Source organism: Nyctereutes procyonoides, unplaced genomic scaffold (assembly GCF_905146905.1).
Source record: "Nyctereutes procyonoides isolate TBG_1078 unplaced genomic scaffold, NYPRO_anot_genome, whole genome shotgun sequence".
NCBI classification, from domain to species: domain Eukaryota; kingdom Metazoa; phylum Chordata; class Mammalia; order Carnivora; family Canidae; genus Nyctereutes; species Nyctereutes procyonoides.
The window spans coordinates 44325247-44346147 of NW_026575051.1; the positions used below are offsets into that span (position 1 = coordinate 44325247).

Consider the following 20901-nt stretch of genomic DNA (forward strand, 5'->3'; position numbering starts at 1 on the left):
TCAGGTAGCATTGTTTTGAGTACACATTGTGAGTAGAAGACTGTTGTAGGCACTGTGTTAATTATTTTCCCAAATGAAAGAATATACACTGACATGAGATTGAAGAATACTTTTATAAAGCAAAAGACCAGCAAGAACAAGTTCTATAGTACAAATTGAGCATATTCTAAGCTAACCCCAAGCTAACAGATGTGGATCAGTTTAATTGTGAATGACTCCCTCAAAGAAGTGAATTTCAGGCAATGTTGTGAAAATAACTTTCAAACAGATAACAAAAAACTATGAAGGGTTTTCCAGGAAGAGCTTCAAATTGTTACTAGGTACTTACTGTGCCAGGCATTTTGTAGATTATAGAGAAAGAAAAATGTAAGCCACAAGTAGGGAAAGGTCAAATAGACTTCTTTTATAGGAGCAGAGGTCCAAATTTTGTGGTATTAGGAAGGGAGCAAGAACATAGAGGAATAATAGTGTGATCTAGCAGATCAGAAGAAAATAGATAAAGCCAGTGACAATGAAAAGAGGTATTATTAAAGTGAAACCTCTTGCCCTGAAATTATCAATCTAGTGGTTGAAAAATCATAGCAAACCAGATAAAAGCCAAGTCCAAGAGATAATACTAAGAACAAAGGGCAGCCTCCATTTGGAAATTGTTAGAATGAGCATCACTCAGGTTTTCTCAGTAATTTCCTGAGGCTTTCCAATGAACTCTCTTGCCTCTGCCATAAATTTCTGCTTGAGTCATGAGCCACCAAGAAAGCTAGTGTTAGCTTTCTGGTCTGAAATTGGAGCCATGCGAGTATTTTTCATTGACTTGGGTTTTCCACTTTGGAAAATGACTCAGAGTTTAGGGAACACTTTTATTTATGTGACTGAATCAGCAAAGGTGATTTCTTCTTTGTCCTTTCCACTCCTTAAATCATGACAGAAATTGTAGATTATTTTATTCACTAGCAAAGCTGAACACTTACATCATCAAATTATTATGATTAACTTGCTGGCAGTAATGTCACATGTTTCCAGTCTGTCATGTGGTTCCTAGGTTTTCAATATGTTGAAATGACTGACTTTAGTGATGCTAAAATGCTGGCTTCCTCTAATTGAAATTTCTTGGCTACCTGAATTTTGTTTGAAAATAAGCATGTAAATTGAAAACTTTAATTTTTTAAAAAATTGTTTTAAAGATTTTATTTATTAATTATAGAGAAGGAGAAAAAGTGTGCACAAGTAGGCATAGTGGCCGGCAGAGTGAGATGCAGAAGCAAGGAGCCCCAATGTAGGTGGGGCTCAATCCCAGGACCCTGGGATCATGACCTGAGCTGGAGGCAGACACTTAACCAACTGAGCCACCTAGGCGCCCTGTAAATTGAAAGCTTTTTTTTTTTTTTTTAATTTTTATTTATTTATGATAGTCACAGAGAGAGAGAGAGGCAGAGACATAGGCAGAGGGAGAAGCAGGCTCCATGCACCGGGAGCCTGACGTGGGATTCGATCCTGGGTCTCCAGGATCGCGCCCTGGGCCAAAGGCAGGCGCTAAACTGCTGCGCCACCCAGGGATCCCAAATTGAAAGCTTTTAATGTGATAACCTTCTCATATCAGATCTAGGATTTACTTATACAAAAGATTAAAATAGAGCAAAGAACATAATTAGAGAGGAGAAACTATTTTATTTTTACCTTTAATCCAAATGTTGTATTTGATATTTTAAGCTATATCAGTGGAACTAGACTACTATTTATAAATTGCATGCTTCCCATTTTTCCCCCCAAAGGTGACAATGATGAGTAAATTGTGTGTGTGTGTGTGTGTGTGTGTGTGTGTGTGTTTGTGTGTGGCTGAGGAACTTGTTTGTCTATTAAGGGTCAGAAACTGATAGGTAATTGGGTTACTATTTCTGTATCCAACCTAAAATTTTATTTTAATTGCAGTTGCCTTTACTGTGGGGACTTTGATCACCAGATAAAGTTAGTTTTATAGATTTACCAACAAACAATTCAGTAAATGAATATCAAGATACAAAATCATAAAGAAGAGTTTTAAAAATTTTGAACAATTTTGATGTCAGCAGCCACATATAAACCTATATGTTAAATATATGTATTGAATTTGTCTTTTTAATCTAAGTTGAGCTATATAAAATTGCTGATATCCTACAGTTTTTAACCTAGAAAGCTGACAATTTTGCATGGTTTGACTCATACTTTATTTTTTATTTTTTGACTCATACTTTAGTCATAGTTTCTTAACTGCAAACACCACACACATTATACGCCCACACACACCCACATACACACACTCTGAGGTACTGTCTGTGCTCATAAATATGCTTGTGGACACAATGTAAGCAATCATTTAATTCAGCCTTTTTTTTTTTGTGGGGCCTCTGATTCCACAGGCAAGCTACTTGCTCATAATGGAACAGACCTTGCAGGTGTAAGAAGAGCTACACTCACACTTCTCCCCAACATTTGCCTGTACATCCATGTTTCTTTGCTGTCTATAATAAGCATTCAAAATTACTATAAATAGAGAAATACTGCAAAGAAAACTTCCCTGTGCTTTGTTCTCTTAAATTATCTCTTCTACCCTGCACACATGAAGTTGTGCGTACTCAGGAACCATGCAATGCTTTGGCATCTTGCTGTCTTATTTTCATCTCTTTCAGAGTGGCCCAAACATGAAAGTGGTATTTGTAAATATATATATTCAAATGTTTAGACATATAATATGTGGGTCTCTGATTTATTCTCACTCTGGGTCCCAGAAAGGAAAGGACAAGGAGATCATTTGAACCTTCATTTCTCCTTCTAGCTGAGACCTTGTTCATTGATCCTTTGTCAGTCTGATACTGGATTAGGTGTTCTAGGATAACTACAGTGAGTCCTTTAGTTGTAATCTGGTCTAAGCTACATGCTGGCACTAAAAATGAGGTGACTTCAGTAATGCCCTTTGGTTTTGCTGTACAGTGCTACACTCTGAAGGTATGTGTGTACAGGGCTACCATGGGAACAAGTGGAAAGATTTAGTGACCAGGGTCTTTAGGGCCCAAAGGGACAAGGGAGGAAGAGAATTGGGTGAAACCATGGCCAAAATGATTTCTTAGGATTATAAGTGAATTTCAGTTTTCCACAAACCATTGATTATTAGATATTTAAGATCTGGAGTAAATTTGTACCTACTTAAATATTTTTAGGTTAAGAAAAAAAGAGAGGATAATTAGGAAAAGAAATACATTATCAGAGTTGATTCCTAATCATTTCTGTAAATGCTGTTTTATAAGAAAGGAAATAAACCAATATCATCAGTCTGGTCTGGCATGCTGTTTATGTTCACAAGAGTTTTGTAAGTGAAAATATTAATGCTTTTGGAATTTCTGTAACAAGTTCTTCTAACCTAAATGCTATTATTTGCTCTGTATGCAAATAATGTATATTTCCTGAGCTTGGGATATTAATTTCAAATATTTTCAGTATGAATAGAAACAGTTTGTTTCTTTTGTTTATTTGTATATTAGTAGAACAAACTGGGAATTTTCATTTTTCACTTAAATTAATTTTCCAGATCATGAAAACTTACACTCTTTAACATAAAAATTTATTTTTTTGTTTTAATCATTTCTTGAGAATTAAAAAGCTCTATAATTCATTCATACACATAGAGAAATAGAATGTTTATTTTTCCCGCATTTATCAAAGACGTTTTTCTAAAATTATTTAATAGCACTAATATTGTTAAACCTGAAATATTTGAATTCCAAGACCACTCTGTAAGAAAAGACTTTAGAATGTAGTTTTTTTTGATTATCAAATATTTTTCACATTTGTAATGTAGTTATATAGCTGTGAATATAAAGCTTAAAAGGTGAAATTTTTTAAAAAGTGAATTGATGGAGAGGTGAATTAGGTTTTAATTTCTTAGAATGTAATGCTTTTAATATGCTATAATTACAGACATGAGAAAATAAGACTCAATAAAGTTTGTTTCTCAAACTATAAAAGTATTGGTAGGTTTTAGAAAATAGATATTTCAGTAAATAAAATGAAATTCTGACTGTAAGATTTTCAGACTCCTGATAAATTTTTAAAGCACAACAGGCATTTTATTTAGTGATATTTAAGCTTGCTAAAGCATAGAAGCTGGGTCTCTGCTTTCACTTAGTGAGTCTAGTGTTACTTCTTATTTATTCATCAATAAGAAAATGAATTGCTTTCTAGGTTTAAACTACAGAAAGTGCCAGTTAATTTCCAAGGAATGTGTTACTCATGATACGAAGCTTTTCTGCTTGATGCTGCCACCAAGCACTCACCTTCAGGTGCCCATTGGGCAACATGTTTACCTCAAGCTAACTATTACAGGTAAGGTGAATAGAGGCTTTGGGGAAACATGTTCCTTACTTACGAGCAGTTTCAAATCAGTACTGTCCTTTTAGGAAGTAACCATTTAAGTTACTAATACAGGTTTCTGTCAGCTGAGTGAGTGATAGCCCAATTCCAGGTTTGTAGATCCAATGTTCTTCCATGTGGGAACCATAGCCATGCCTCATCACTTTAGGGAACAGAGAAGTTGCCACTGTCAGAGAGAGAGAGTTCCATCAGCATTGTAATGTGTTCCTCAGGAAACTGTAAAGGAAAGAGGTGAGGGAGTTCCCAAGTGTTTCTTTGGGGAGACAACTACCAGCAACACATAAACTATATCTTAGTAACCGTGTCAGATTGTGTCATTTTCAGAATGAGTAGGTGATTATAAATGATTTCCTTACATATGCCACTGGAATAAGAAGCTCTATGAAGATATTCTTTTTTTTTTTTTTTAATTTATTTATGATAGTCACATAGAATGAGAGAGAGAGAGAGGCAGAGACACAGGCAGAGGGAGAAGCAGGCTCCATGCACCGGGAGCCCGATGTGGGATTCGATCCCGGGTCTCCAGGATCGCGCCCTGGGCCAAAGGCAGGTGCCAAACCGCTGCGCCACCCAGGGATCCCTGAAGATATTCTTGACTGAATTTTCCCCCTCATTCTCATCCTAAAGTTACCTTATGTACTTGTTTTAAATACCCTTCTTAACCACATCTACCATTTTCTTGGTCTTTCAAAGCTGCAGAAGGTCACATTCTCACATCAGTCAGGCCAGCTGACTGCCAGCCAGAACTTGGTAGGTGCAGCATGTTACCATGACACTAGGGAGCTCCTCTCTACATCACCACCACTGCCAGGCTGTCATTCAATCCCTGGCATCCTCCCTAGTGCAGTTATTGTTGATGACTTATCATTTACAGGTAGATGAATTATGTATATAACACAGAGCCACATATAAAATAAATGTTGGTCTTTCCAGTGTGTGGTGTCTCCTCTTTCTTTGGAATTTGGCTAGCTAAAATATAACATCAATTCTTATTAAATTTATCCTGTTTTCTTAATATTATATTCTTAGAAGTAGTCAGATTAACATATTTTCCTTCAGTTGCCAAAGTAACGTATCACATATCAGAACGTTAAAACAATTCAAAATGTGTAAAGTAAAAAGTGAAATTCTTCCCCTTCTCAACCCAAATGATCCCAGTGACCATCAGTAACCATTGTTAAAAATTTGTTGAATAATTAAAGTTATTATGTAAATACCTTCTTACATCTCTGTGTAAACTTTTGGTTCCTTTTTTTTTCTGTAGGCCCATTATAAAGTTTATGTTCCGATAAAACAGATGGTTGTCTAAATTCATTACCATAAATCTCTATCATCTTATGCCACACTTAATAAAAATACATTGTTTATATGATGGGTAAAGTATTGATTTGTGTAAATTATTTGAGCACACATAGGCTTGGGATATATATACATACATACATATATATGTGTGTGTATGTATATATATCCACACACATATACAGTATATATAGAAAATATAGTTAGAGTTATATACACATTAAAAATACTGTTTTAAATATGTACTGCTGGCATCATAAAATTAGAATGTTTCATCTTTATTGAGAGCTGTTTAAATTTTTAGAATTGAATTTCTTTGTCGTGACTTTTTCTAGGTACTGAAATAGTGAAGCCATATACACCTGTATCAGATTTCCTACTCTCAGAGCTCAAGGAACCAGTTCTCAACAATAAATACATCTACTTGTTGATCAAAATCTATGCTGCTGGACTCTTCACACCAGAGCTTGATCATCTTCAGATTGGTTGGTATTCTTTATAAACCTCATTTGTGTTCTAGATTGAATCCCATGTTATACTGTCCTCTAGTTATGTACACGTGAGAGTCTATCAAATAATTAAACTCAACATGTCTACTACCAAAGTCATATTCTCTTTGTCCCACCAACCTATCCTCACTACCACATTCCTCATCTTTATTATTTACAGCCTCACTATTCATCCTTGGCTCAGTCTGCAGGCCTGAGTTACCTCTGACTTCATCTTCTCCCTCCTGGTCCAGTCAGCCACTAAGTTCTAGTGAGTCTGCTGCCCAGTGGCTTTTTTCTCTTTTTTTTCCTATCCCTTCTGCCACCCTGTCAGATCAAGCCTTCATCATTTCTTTCATGACCGCTGTTCTCTCGCAGTTGCCTCTAACAATGTCTTTCTCTTTTTTGTTTATCTGCGTTTCCAACTGCCCTGGGGATACATTTAATCATGTTGTTCTGCAGCTTTGAAATTTCCGATGGGCATCCATCACTTAACTCATTAAGTCCTCTGCATGGCCTACACAGACTTTCATGATTGTTCCAGCTTCCTCTCTCGCTGTAACTACTAGGATAAATATAGAGTGCTTGTGCTGCACAGAGTCCCACAAATTTGCCATCCTCATGCATAGGTACGTGCAGGCGCCTCACGTAGGATGCCCATCACCCCTTTCTCTACCTGTCAAGGAGCCTTTTTTTTAAAGACCCAAACAAAATATCAGTCCCTTATGAAGCCTCCCTTCTACTGAGCCCCTCAGGAGAACATTTTGTTCATAGCTCCAGGATAAGAATAAATAACATTCCTTCTTTACAGACTGTAACTTTGAGGTTGAGGATAAAGATCATCTTAACTTATCTTTGTAGTTCCTGTACCTAGCATGGCACTTGGCACATAATAGGCTCTCAATAAATGTACTCTGGAAGAATAAAAAGACTATAATGAAATTTACTAAGATTTCAAGACCCCTATTCTTAATTCTGTCCCTTTTTCTGTATCTTCAACTTTTCACTGCCTTCTGTTTCACAGTAAAAGTGCTTTTCCTATTTCTAACACAGCATTCGCAGTAACATCCAGGTACCGGTGAAGTAGATCACTAAAATTTGAAAATAAAGAAAGTTTGTTGCTTTCTGAAAGTTAAGCCAGTCTATACATAATGGATGTGATTAGTCCTCTTTGGTTACATAAATCAAAATACTGAATATAAATGTGAACCTAAAGAATCTTGAAATGCCTGCAAATCTAGTGAGGGTGAGGTTCATCCTGTGGTAGACTGACATGATTGTAATATAGCATGTGGACACTAAACTGATGTTCTCATAACCTATTTATAGAAATAGTGTGAAGAGCAGGGTGGAGAATTAGCCTAGAGCATGGAAAAGGAAAGCCCAAAGGACTAGAGTGTTTTTTCAGCTTCCTCCTGGGGAGCTAGACGTAGTACAAATACTTGTGTCACTTAGAGGATGACATACCAGCATGGTAGTATAACTCATGAAGCCTCATCATGGCCTAAATGAGCTACCCTATGAAATTATCCGCTTCTTTGTTTCAATTCCATGTTCATTGAGCGACTGTTATATGACTGTTTTGGACTTCCAAATGTTCTGATACTGGGAATGAGATGCCCTGGATGTGGTGTGTAATGTTCAGGTCACGAGGTGAGGGTTGCCTTCTGTAAATCAGTTGCCATTCTGGCAGGTGTATTTTATCTTGTGAACTGGATTAAAATCAGGTACCTTGCCTGAGTCTAATCAGTTTTCTGACATTCGAAGGACTGGACTGCTGACAAGAGTTATCAAGTTAACATCATTCTTTGAGGCACCTTTAGTAAACAATCAGCTGACTTTTTCCTGAAGATATTCTGATCTTATGGTCCTTTTGATTTTTGAACAGGGAGCATCTGTTCCTTTCTAATACTTAATTCATCAGTTACTAAAAGATTCTTACTATCCTGCTTACTATAGACAAGAAGGAAAATATTATGAGCATTAAAAATAATAAAGCAAAGTATTTGAAATTGTTTTTAAAATGTTTAACTGTATTTTTTATTTTTAAAATTACATCGAAAATTTCTGTAATGTCCTAAAGGCAGTTCTCTTATATGAGTGATACATAGTGATTATATCAAATGCACTGTAGAAAAAATGTTTCTCAAATATTCTTATTCTAGATTGAATGCTCTAAGTACAGTTTCTGGTCTTTGTTTTTATAGACATTAAATTCAGAACAGCTGTTCTTTTAATCAGTAGGTCTTTTCAAAGATTTGATGGAGGTGATGTTAGCACATTTACTAACATAAGACTTTAGAATACATTTTTATTTCCATTTTCTCTCTTATTTTTGTTGCTGTGGCTAAGAATCAATATGAAAGTAGTGAGTGTATATTCTCCACCTTGTACTGTGCAAGACAGGTATACATGGACTCTGCTTTTGAGGTGCTTATAATTTAGTTTAGCGATCAATCCTTTACTGATAATTTATACTTAAATACTTGTCAGTAGTTTGTAAATTAAAGGCTCCAGGTGGTTTGGGAAAATGATGATGGGAAATGAGTGTAATGAAACCTCATTATTAATTTGGTTAGAATGATATAATCTGAACATACTTGGGGGCTTAATGATTATTCCCAAAACTCCTTATACATTTTAAAAACTAAGGTGTAGTCTGAATGTTATGCATTCACCCTGTTACTCATCGGTGTTCTAAATTCAACTAGCTTAACCTCAGTTTCCCTGATTTTTTTTTCTGATTTAGTTTATATTTCATTGTTTAGGAGATTTTGTTTCCGTAAGCAATCCTGAGGGCAATTTTAAAATATCCCAGTTCCAAGAATTAGAAGATCTCTTTTTATTGGCAGCTGGAACAGGCTTCACACCAATGGTTAAAATACTGAATTATGCTTTGACTAACATACCCAGTCTCAGGTATGTAATTTTATCTTTAATTACTGTCCTTTGTGAAGCTGTTAGCTTAGTATAAGGTATTCTAAATTAATTAAATACTCAGTAGACCTTAATAGACATATTCTCATTCCCTCACTTATCATTTCTTATCCTACGTCCTCCAGTCCTAGCTGTCTTATTCACTTGATTCTTTTATTTTTGATATTTTTTGTTACTTAATTGGCACTGAGAAGCATTTCATGCCCGTTTATGTTTAGACTCTTCCATTCATGCATATTTTAAATGTAATCGAAATAGTTCTTTTTGAGTTGTTGTTGTTTTTTCTCTTAAGGAAAGTGAAGCTGATGTTCTTCAATAAAACAGAGGATGATATAATTTGGAGAAGCCAGTTGGAGAAATTAGCATTTAAAGATAAAAGGTATCAAACTGGTAATAGCTCTGTATTTAAATATTCAAAAATGTATAGTCAGTCTAGGCCTTATCTCCTTTGATTGGAGTTTTTAATTGGCCAGGAAGCTCCTTCAAAGACAAAATAAACTAATCAATAATTCTTTCAATGTAAATAATGTTAAGACCTCTCCCCCAAAGAAATCTTGTTTGATAATTAATATGACATCATATATGTATCAATAAAATATATACTGAGTTTTACATTTGTGTGACCTGTACTGAGTTGGGTTTCATTGAAAATGATCTGGTATAGAAATTTGATAATTCAAGATTTTCTAGTTATAGTGGGTACAAATCAAATAAATTTGATGAGATGGACAAAGCAAAAAATATTTTTCTTTACTACGGAATTTCTTAGGGCCTTTCATATGCTAATGTCCATTGTGACTTTTCAAGATGGGGGGATTCTTTATACATGGTTAAGATTTTCTTCATTTTTGTTTATTTACATTAATACTTAATGGCTGTGGTCCCCAGTGCACACTTTGGGAAATGGTGGGATAGGCAATGGAAGAAAGTTTGAGTCAGGCTGAACTGTGATAGAAATTGAAAGTACGGAAATCTGTTTCATTGCAAAAAGCCCTAGTACAGTCAGCTGAAATAAGATGATTGAAATGGGCATATGCCTCATATCCCGTAAACAGATTTAAAAGCAGTAAGAAATTTTGAAGGAACTTTTTAGAAGAGTGAATGTGACTAGGTGTCATACTTTCCAAAGGTTTCTAAAGCTATTTTTAAGAGATTCTGGACTTCATAAGTACTTCACACAAAATATCTGAGGTAAATATGTAGAGGATCATATAGTATAGATAAAACTCTACGCCTTTTGAAAGTTGGAATTAAAGACATCAGAAACACAGCTGTTCTGGGGCTCCTTTTCTTTTTTTGGGGGGGGGGGCTCCTTTTCTTGTGAATACTTTGGAAGTATCCTATCTAAGGCAATGCTTGGCCACCACTGGCTTTTCCTTCCTCTAGCCCTCCTTCTCTTTTTCTCTTCATAAATAACATTCACAAATTAAGGATGACCTGAACTTATTTATCCTTGAAGTATTTATTTAGTCTTCTTACATACTTAAAACCGTAAACCTAAGAGTATTTTCTATATCTAGGTAGCTATATGGCAGTTCAAAGCATGGTTTAAAGAAATACAAATTCCTGGGTTTACAAGTGTGTTTTTCACTATTTTCAAAGTGGAAAATTAGAAGCAGCATGAATCAAAAAGCTTGAAGCCCTACATTCTAGTTTTCATTCTACTCTTCACCAGCTTGAAACTTATTCAAAAATTACTTAGCTCTTTGGGCCCATCTCTTTATCTTCAAAATAAAATAATGATGCCTTTCCTACTTATTTCATAAGGCTAATGCGAGAATTAGAGAAAATTGTATAACTACTCTGAAAACTGGGAAGCCCTGCTTCAGATAATTGAATTGTGGTTTAGAAGAACTCTGTGTACATGAGTTTCATATCTGTATTACCTGTATGAGCTCCCATTTTCTAAACAAACATTTAAAATAATTAAAACAACATAGCTGGGCTTTTTGACTTGAGGTGTTTTTTTTTTTAATATTTCTGGCAGTGTTTTGATAAAGTTATACTTTAAGATAGTTCCCTTATATAAGAAGATCCATTTACTATGATTTTAATGAACAGACATTGTACTTGTAGTCTTTCAATAGGAGTTAAACTTGATTTAAGAAGTATTTGGTATAAAGAAATGTGTTGACAGCCTCTGAACATACACTGTTTTGTTTTGTTTTGTTTTGGTCTCTAGTAACCTGGGTTGGTGGATCTTGTAGGCTAGAATGTTGAGGATGAACACTCAAGGAGAAAGACCCCTTTTCTTTCACATGTGGATGACTGGCTCTAATAGCTCTCACCAGATGAGGCCTACTCTCCACCTTGCAGAAAGAAGTGATGTGTTGTGACTTCTGGCCTGCCTTTATCTTCCCCTTTTCTGCACCCTCTCTTTCTCTTCTTGCTCTGCTGTGGGCTCCTGTGTGTGCACTCCTTCTCTTTCTCTTTCTCTCTCTCTCTCTCTCTCTCTCTCCCCCTCTCTCTCCCTCCCTCTGCCTCCTCACTAACCCCTTCCTTCCTCTTCCCAGAGACATAGCTGTCCTTGCTTGAAGCACTGTGTTGGCACTGACTTCTAGCATATAATTTATGCTCCCTGGAGACTCCTGTCAGGCCCTCATTGGAAAACAAAAAGGCTGGCTATGCTTATAGAGATGGCTTTGCCATGTTTATCAGGAATGTTACCGTATTCTGAAGTTTTATGAGAAGCCTGGCTTCAGGACTTATTGGTGGGTTTTGTAGCACTATTGATTGATTATTGAGTCCCACACAGAAAAGGAAAGTGAAAGTTTAGATTTAACCTAAGGTTGTTTTAGTTGGTCGCATCTGTATTTCAGTTAGCATTTTAGGCCTCAGTTTTTCCATTTGTGGAATAGGGATATCCATACCTACGTCATAGAATTGTTTGGGCATGGGGGCCAGTGAGATAGTAGGTACATAGCCAGAATTAGCATATTTGTAACATTCATTTATTCATTAAAGACATGTGAAAAAAAAAAACGTGAGCTTCTACCATGTGCCCATATAATACAGGCATACTGTGTTGGCTTATTTTCTCATGCAATCCAAGGAATGTACCTCTTTATTTACCTACATGGCTAAACTTAATAGAATTGTAACACAGGTATATCATAAGTACTTTTTTTGGATATTTCTGTTTCAGTCAAGTTTCCAGTAAGCATAAAATTTGAACAGAAAACCGCTTACTTGATTTTTCTCCAAATATGTTATTACACTTGACTCTTAACTCCAGTTAGGTAAGACTCCATTCACAACATTTCAAATCTAGCAAAATCCCACACATTTATTTTCCTTAAAAAAATTGAGAGAAAACAGAAGGCAAACATGTATGGTAGTAGATGTAGCTAATTACTATGTAAACTGGAATGCAAATTGAATTTCACTCATCTTTCTCTTGACTACTGCACAGTGTTATGCATAAGGTCCCATCTCAGCAGAATTCCCTAGCTCTGTGAGTTTCTCAGCTTTTGCAGACTGATTTTTGAGGGGTGGGATAGCTTGACAATGAGATTGACTTCTGGGCAATATTTTGTAATATATAAATATAACCAGCGTTTTCTTTCCCCTTCAGAGCAGTCATTTTTAGAGAAAATAACCTTCTTTTAGTAAAGCTACCTCTGGCTCTAACACACAAACACGCATGCTCTTTTTTTTTAATTTTTATTTATTTATGATAGTCACAGAGAGAGACAGAGAGAGAGGCAGAGACATAGGCAGAGGGAGAAGCAGGCTCCATGCAGGGAGCCCGACGTGGGATTCGATCCCGGGTCTCCAGGATTGCGCCCTGGGCCAAAGGCAGGCACTAAACCGCTGCGCCACCCAGGGATCCCAACACGCATGCTCTTATGCATACTCATCCTTTTTGTTTCATATTTTTTAAATAATGTAGTCATACTAACTATACATTTTATTTTTTTTTAATTTAATTTTATTTATTTATGATAGTCACAGAGAGAGAGAGAGAGAGGCAGAGACACAGGCAGAGGGAGAAGCAGGCTCCATGCACCGGGAGCCCGATGTGGGATTCGATCCCGGGTCTCCAGGATCGCGCCCTGGGCCAAAGGCAGGCGCCGAACCGCTGCGCCACCCAGGGATCCCACTAACTATACATTTTATAACTACATTTTCTACTTAGTGTATTACACCTATTCTGTGTATATTTAAACCAGTGGTTCTCAATCTGGAGTAATTTTTGTCTGTGACGTCAACTCTTCACCCTAATCCCCATGACTTCACAGGCATTTATGTCTGAAAACATTTTTTATCACCACAACTGAGGGCATCTGGTTGGTAGAGGCCACGAATGCTGCTAAAATCCTACAGTACACAGGACAGCCTCTTGCAACAAAGAAATATCCATCCCCAAATGCCAGTAGTGCTAGTTGGGAAAACCTGCACTATACTATGAGTTTTCATAGCTACATTATATTCAGTCATGTAAGCATACCATGACATATTTAACCAATCCCCCGCTGGTGGGCATAGTGATTAGAAGTTGTTCTGTACCTCTCTGTGCAGGGTAAAAATTCAGCAGAAGAATCATAAGGTCAAAGAATACCAAGGCCATTGGTAACATTTTGACAAATAGCCTCTAGAAAGTACCCAGCACAGAATATTATACCCCACACATTTAATATGTTGGGTCATTATTTTTCCTTTAGAAAGGATGAGGTTAACATTTAGAGCAAAAGCGAAAGAGGGAAAGGAATCCCAAGCGGCAAAGAAGTGGGCCACAATGGACAGGGGATTGTGTACCCTGTTATGTGCACCAATGGATCACGTGCACCACTTCAGGTATTTGTGTGCTCACTATTTGCAAAATGTGCTTAATGTTGGGAAAGAGTGAGTAAGGATACCCTCATGGTGGAGAAGTTCTGAAGGTCAGCAGTAACTGTGAAGTCTGTGCGATGAGATGAACAAATCCTGTTAGAAAGGTCTAGGAAGAGGAAAGAGTGTTTTTGTGAGTGCGGGGTTGGCAAAGCTTCAGGGAAGAAGGGGTTTTTGAACTGGGCTTTGGGAAGCAATTAGCATTTCTGTGAACAGGAAAAGTAATTTGGGTAATAGGAATTTAGGAGCAAAAAGCCATGAGGGCCAAGGGCGCCTGGATGGCTCAGTCAGTTAAGCATCTGCCTCCAGCTCAGGTTATGATACTGGGGTCCTGGGATGGAACCTGCTTCATCATCATTGTTTACAGTCCCCTGTTTAGCGGGGACTATGCTTTTTTTCTCTCCCTCTGCCCCTCCCCCTGGGTTGTGCTCACTCGCTCTATCTCTCAAATGAATAAATAAAAATCTTTTAAAAAAACATGAGGACCAGTATGTTGAGTGATTTACCAAAAGAGCACAGTCCAATTTTGTTGAACTCTATACAGAGCCTAATGGAGAAAAATGTGAAATAACTTTGCAAAAAACAAAACCATATCTATATTAGAAGGAATCTTAGTGGTTGGTGATCACTTCTAATCATCTTTTAGATCACTATCAGCCAAAGAAACAGAATAGGTTAAAATCAGGGAATGAGAGACCTTAAGTGTAATTCATATATTAAATAAGTATCTATGAAGTGGACATGGGAAGCTCCAAGAACATGGTAAGCTCGTCTCCCTTTATTACCAACAGGCTCTCTAGGTAATGACTGGCTATGTTTCTGTACTCTGGTGTCCGCATTAGGACTAGCAGTGTTTCAGTCCAGTTGAGATAGCAAAAGCTAATGACCTCAGAGGCACAAGTAAATTGAAAATGTGCCCAAACCCCTTTCTCTTTCTCTAGCCTATGCTGTGCTCAGGATATGGGCCCCTAACATGGAGCCTGAAACACTCTGTTCCTCCCAGATGTTCCTCATTTGGGGTTTCTTGAAATGTATTTTTTGAAATATTCATGGGATCCCCTCTAAAGGGCTCTGTGAATGAATAAGTTTGAGAAACAATGTGTACCATATCACCTCTTTGAAGGTTTGCTGTGAAATTAGCATGTTCAAGGTTCTGAGAAATTTTGAAATCTATTTATACCTTTTCTTAACCCAGTAGTCCCAAATTCATTTGATAGGTTAGCTTTTTCTTGTGGATTATCACTAATATCTGGAAGACTAATAGTGTTCCATCAGACTTATTTTGATATACGTTTACATAATATGTATATTTTATGAAATTTTAGCCCCTAGCTATTTATTTTGCGAGCTATTTTCCTGTGAGCATATAGCAAGTCTTCCTGCTGTTTCTAGCTTTTTTCTTTTTCTTTTTATTAAGTTTTTCATTTTGATTCCAGTATAGTTAACCTACTGTGTTGTATTAGTTTCAGATGTACAATATAGTGATTCACCAGTTGTGTACATTACTCAGTGCTCAACGTGATAAGTGTACTCTTAATCCCCACCACCTATTTTCCCCACCCCCCTACCCATCTCCCCTCTGGTAACCATCCATTTGTTCTCTGTAGTTAAGACAAACTTCTTGGTTCATCTCTCTTTCTCCTCTTTTTTTCTTTCCTCATTTGTTTTGTTTCTTAAATTCCATGTATGAGTGAAATCATATTGTATTATTCAGCCATAAAAAAGAATGAAATTTTGCCACTTGCAACAACATGGATGGATCTAGAGGGTATAATGGTAGGCAAAATAAGTCACTTAGAGAAAGACAAATACCATATCATCTAGTATTTTTCTTTATTTTTAATTTATTTTTATTTATTATTATTATTAGTAGTAGTATTTTTCTTTATCTATAGAAATCTAGGCCCCAAATACCCTGAAATACTTTTCTCTAGGCAGTGCCAAATCACAGAGGCTTTGTAAACAATAAGTTGTAAGATGGGATTGGGGTTTTTAGGAGAACTAATATAGCAATGATGTGTCAGATAGATTAGGGTTCGTGGTATTAGAGCAGTCTTTTACTTATACAAGAGGTCTAAGGGCTTGATGTGTAGTTGTGGCAGTAAATATAGGAAGGTAGGGGACGTGTCTAAGAAATGTGAAGGAAGTAGTTTTTGGAAGTGGATTGGCTGGAGGGGAGGGAATGGGTTGTTGGATGACTGCAGGCTCTGCATGGGATTTAGACTGAATAAATATATTTATATTTCAGGATTTTTCATCTCAGATCATTATCAGTCTCCTCTAAAATAATTTTTTCCACAAGCTTATTTACTTCCATTGACATTTAGACAATACAGGCATTCCCCAGAAGCAGATCTTTTTTTCTCACTCTCTTTTTATGTTGATTTCACTTTATGGATTATCTAAATTTGTTTTCAGGTAACATTTTCAAGAGTTCTGGTCCTTTCCTGCATTTTGAAATCATAGGACAGAAAGGAATTTTAGGACATTTACCCTTATGCCTCAAAGCTCTAATTATTTCAGATACTAAGTTGGTCTTCTTTCAGAATAATCCAGAAGAGAGGATTCCATAGTAACCATCTATATCTTGATATGGTAAGAAGGAATCCTTTTTTAAAAGTATTCTTGAGTCTTAACTTGGTATTGTTCCTATTCCAGTTTAAGCTCTTTTAGTTCCTGTAAAGGGGTTAAGCAGCACATCAGCCTCTTTACAATACACATAAAAATTGCATTCAGGTGACTGCTGTTCACGTTTTCCATTGAGTGCCCAAAAGTTATGGCCAGGGGACCAGTGCAGTGTGTGAACAAATATGAAATGCATAAGACGTTCTCACTGTTTACGTTAGGATCACAGTTATTTACTACCCGTTACTAGATGTCTGCAGAAAGTATGCCAATGACTAGGTTTGTTTTTTTTTCTCTTAAACATCTCAGTATAAAGGAAAATTATGATTTTTTTTTCAGATGAGAGGGATACCAGTATTGGTTTATATTTCTTAGCAGTTTTATTCCAGTGACAGACTTGTTGGAAATAGAGCCAGAGAAGATACATTTTTATGTTTAACAATACAGTTGCTGTCTTTTATCTAGTTGTCTCTGTGTAATTGGAAATGTCTTAAGATAGTAGTTCTGCAGCTGCTTTTGGGTCTCCTTTGATAATCCAGTGAAAGGTCTTCCCAGAAAAATGTACTTACGAATTCATGTAAATTTTTTAATGTGATTTCATAGATGCCAACATGACTTTGTTCTTTTTTAGTTTTGGCCAGTATGCCTTCTTTGTAAATACATTTCTTTAGTCATTCATCAAGCATTTTTGCACACTTACCTCAAGCCAAGCCTGGATACAATACTAAATAAAGCAGACAAGGATTCTGCCCTCTTGGAGCAGTAGACAAATACTACATTCTGGAATTAGCTAAAATTATCCAAAACTATCTTCATTTTAAATGCTAGCAAGGAAAAAATCAGTGAAAGTATTTGGGGAAACTGTTTTGTACAGAGTAGATTGTATTGCTGCTAAAACTACATGGGAGCCTCAAAGGTAAGAAATAGAACATAACTCTGTAGGGCTTTTAAATATAAAATCAGAATTTCTATAGAGATTATATGGCTCTTCCACCTTGTTCTAAATGGACAAATAAGCCCGAGAGGCTGGGGTCTGGGTGAGAGCTAGCACTGGTTCTCTCACCCCTGGCAGGCACTCTGAGTTGGTGTGTGCTGCTTTGTGCTCATCAGTTTTGGGGAACTTCATCGCAGCTGCAGCACAGCAATGTGAGGGCAGCAGCACCAGCCACATCTTGTTTCTGTTATTTGGCTCCCCAGGCCCCTTCACAAGAGAAAATGTTTATTTCTGCTCTTTCTTAAGATTGACATGAATGGATGATTAATTTCTGCTAGTCTTGAGAAAATACCTCAGTTATTCCCCGGAAAAATGTAGAAAATATTTTGATCTGATGCTATAAAAAATGGTAAGAATTAATTGTGTTTGCTACATTGGAGAAAGTTTGTAATTTACTATGATCCTTTACCAGCAGTTCACTTAACATGACAGAAATCTGGGAAAAATTTGTCTGTAGTTACATCGTGAGATTTAGTTTGATGTTCTTCTTTCTCATCTTAATTCTTACTTTTTCTTTCATACGTTTCATTTCTTAGTATTTGAGTGCCTCCTGTGTGTTGGCCTAGGGATGCAGTGACAGCCACAGCAAACATGGCCCTTGCTCTCATGGGGCTTATGATCTAGCAGGGAAGGCAGACGTCAGTAGAATAATCGTCTTGATGACCACATATTTACAAGCTGAAGAAAAGGGAAAGGAAGACATTTCTCCAACACATATATCAGAGGACTGATGGGCTGTAGTGCTTCACCCTGTGGAAATGATGCTTGAGCTGAGAACCAAAGAGTAGGGCATGACAGAAGCATTATAGGAAGAACAAGGATGGGCAGCATCTGAAGACTGAGACAACTAGACACCTAGTTAGGAGCTAGGACTTGGTGAAGTTGTCCATATGGGAGGTGAGGCAGAGAAAGATCCTGAAGATAAATCCCAGGCTCCTGGCCTTTGCAACCAAGTTCCATGGTGCCATTCACAAGGAGAACATCAAGTGTAGGGTAGGGAGATCACAAGTTGAGGTTGAAGTGAGTGAGACAGCAATAGTAAGTAGTCAAATTGGCTCTCTGGGGTCTGGAACTCCTTGGAGAAGCTCAGGTCGGAGATTAAAATGCACATGTCTTTCGTAATTGCTCTGAACTGTGATTTATACAAGCAGATTATTAATAGAAATGTGGAGTTCTCTGAGATCCCTTGGAACTCAGTAAATAATGCCAGATTACTCTTCTTATCCGTAGCAAAAGCTGATCCTTAGTAAATATGGAGTTACCTATATGGTTTTGTTAAATTTTTGCTTACAATCTCTTCTGTTGCTTTTCTAGCAAGTGTATCAATCTTCAGGTATTAAATTGTTCTCAAAGGGAACAAAAGAAAACATTGTCATGAACTTGAAACATACTAATAATATGTTTAAAATAATAGACTTTTAAAAAATGTTTCTTTTCTTTAGATTCCAGGTTGAATTTGTTCTCTCAGCACCTACTTCTGAGTGGAATGGCAAGCAGGGACACATTTCACCAGGTCTTCTTTCTGAATTTCTGAAAAGAAGTTTAGACAGATCCAAAGTCCTCATCTGCATCTGTGGCCCAACACCATTCACAGAACAAGGAATAAGGTGAGTAGCAATGTGTTAGGGAAAAGAATACCCAACACTGTGAAATGAAAATCTTCCATGAAAAGCAATAGCCTTAGCTATCTGTTCTTCCCATTCATACAAACTTACACTGTAATAGTCTGGTACAGCCTAAGAAGATAGTAAAGTTTTTAACTTTCATGCAGGTGAGAGGTTGGAGGCCAGGATTATGCATGGGGTTAGATGTGAATGATGATCTCTGCTAATGACCGGCAGTGTGGATACAGATTCATGGGTTTGGTGCCACAGTCTTATGTGGGACATTGGATTCAACTTTTCTTCCACCAAAGCTTTCTAACATATGGTAATTAATAAACATTGTTCATCTCACTGTAGCTTTCGACTTTTCTTCATTCTCTGCAATTAGACAAAAGCTAGTAAATTCCAGCAGTTGAAAGCCAGACGGCAAGACAGAAGGAGAGACTAGGACATAAATAAGCAAAGACTAAGAGTTGGCTATGGATAATGAAATATCAGTGGTAGTGTTCGTCTTATTTAAAATTCATCTTGCTCTGATTTAAATCTAAAGTGAAACTTTAAAATATTTTGTTAAATGTCGCTGTGATTGGGTGGCTAGGTGATTTTAAAATATGACTGCCTTAAATGTCCTGTTCATCCTTATTTGATACATGACCGAACCTAACATTTTCTGGATAGTTTTTTCTCTTGCCTTTTTTTTTTTTTCTATTTTGTTTTTTAATTGAATTAATTTAGAAAAAGATTGACCTCAATAGATAAAGACATTGAGAAGTGTTTCTCTCCATGTTGTATTTTAAAAGTATTTTAATTAAATTTAAGTGTATTTCTCGATTTTAATGCCTTCAGAAAAATACTCTTTTGTTTAAGCACTCTCAACTTAAATTTTAAAAAATATTATGATTTAAACTTTTTTAAGCTTTCAAAGCTAAAACATGACTATTAAAATGATAGTGAAGACTAACAGTGTGGTTTGAAGTAAAATAATTTTTAAAAAAGAAAAAAGCTAAAAGCTACATTCTTCTATTTTACTGGCACTGCCATTTTAGATGTATCTTAATGCTTCCTTTATAGATCGTAGCATAATAAGCCTTTTACATGATGGGAATCTTGTAGTCTTCAGCATTGAAAGAGACTGTCTTTAAAGGCCACTTAGCACAGTTACCTGAGTGAGGACGAATCCCTGGTCCAGCCTCCTAAAGAAGTGGGTTGTTTTCTCCCGTGAATGGTGGGGCTGTTTGTGGGCTCTTCATTCTCATTCTCATTCCATGCAAGGCTTAGCACACTTCCTTGCACACCGGAGCCTCTATGTGTGGAACTGAATAGAAGGTCACATTTTAATATTGACTGTAATCTCTACAGCTTTAGTTTCTCAGCTTTACCTTAGCACTAATCTTTCTGTCCTGCATTAACTGCCTTGCCAGGAATTGCTCAGGAGTATTACTGATCATTATATAGGGATCTCTGCTTTTGCTCACCTTCGAACATGCTACATGGAGTTGCCTTGTGAGATTTAGCCTGATTCACAGCATTCTTCATTTTATTGTTCTTTCCTTGATTGTGTTTTGTAGATGTTGCTTTTTTATTTTTTTATATTTTTTACATATTGAAGGTTGGTGGCAACCTTGCATTGAGCAAGTCCATATTTTCCCAATGGCATTTTCTCACTTTGTGTCTTGGTTTGGTAATTCTCACACTATTTCACACTTCTTCATTATTATTATAT

General features: G+C 36.6%; 1 protein-coding gene across 2 annotated transcripts in view; it reads left to right on the forward strand.

The window, feature by feature from the left end:
• LOC129512947 (cytochrome b5 reductase 4) overlaps nucleotides 1-20901 on the forward strand; it is a 97227-nt gene that overhangs the window by 55134 nt on the left and 21192 nt on the right. For both annotated transcript variants that reach the window (XM_055330543.1, XM_055330544.1), the window contains exons 11-15: nucleotides 4213-4353; nucleotides 6036-6185; nucleotides 8957-9107; nucleotides 9418-9504; nucleotides 19017-19181. In XM_055330543.1, coding sequence (XP_055186518.1) covers nucleotides 4213-4353; nucleotides 6036-6185; nucleotides 8957-9107; nucleotides 9418-9504; nucleotides 19017-19181 — 694 coding nt within the window. The remainder of the gene's footprint in view (nucleotides 1-4212; nucleotides 4354-6035; nucleotides 6186-8956; nucleotides 9108-9417; nucleotides 9505-19016; nucleotides 19182-20901) is intronic.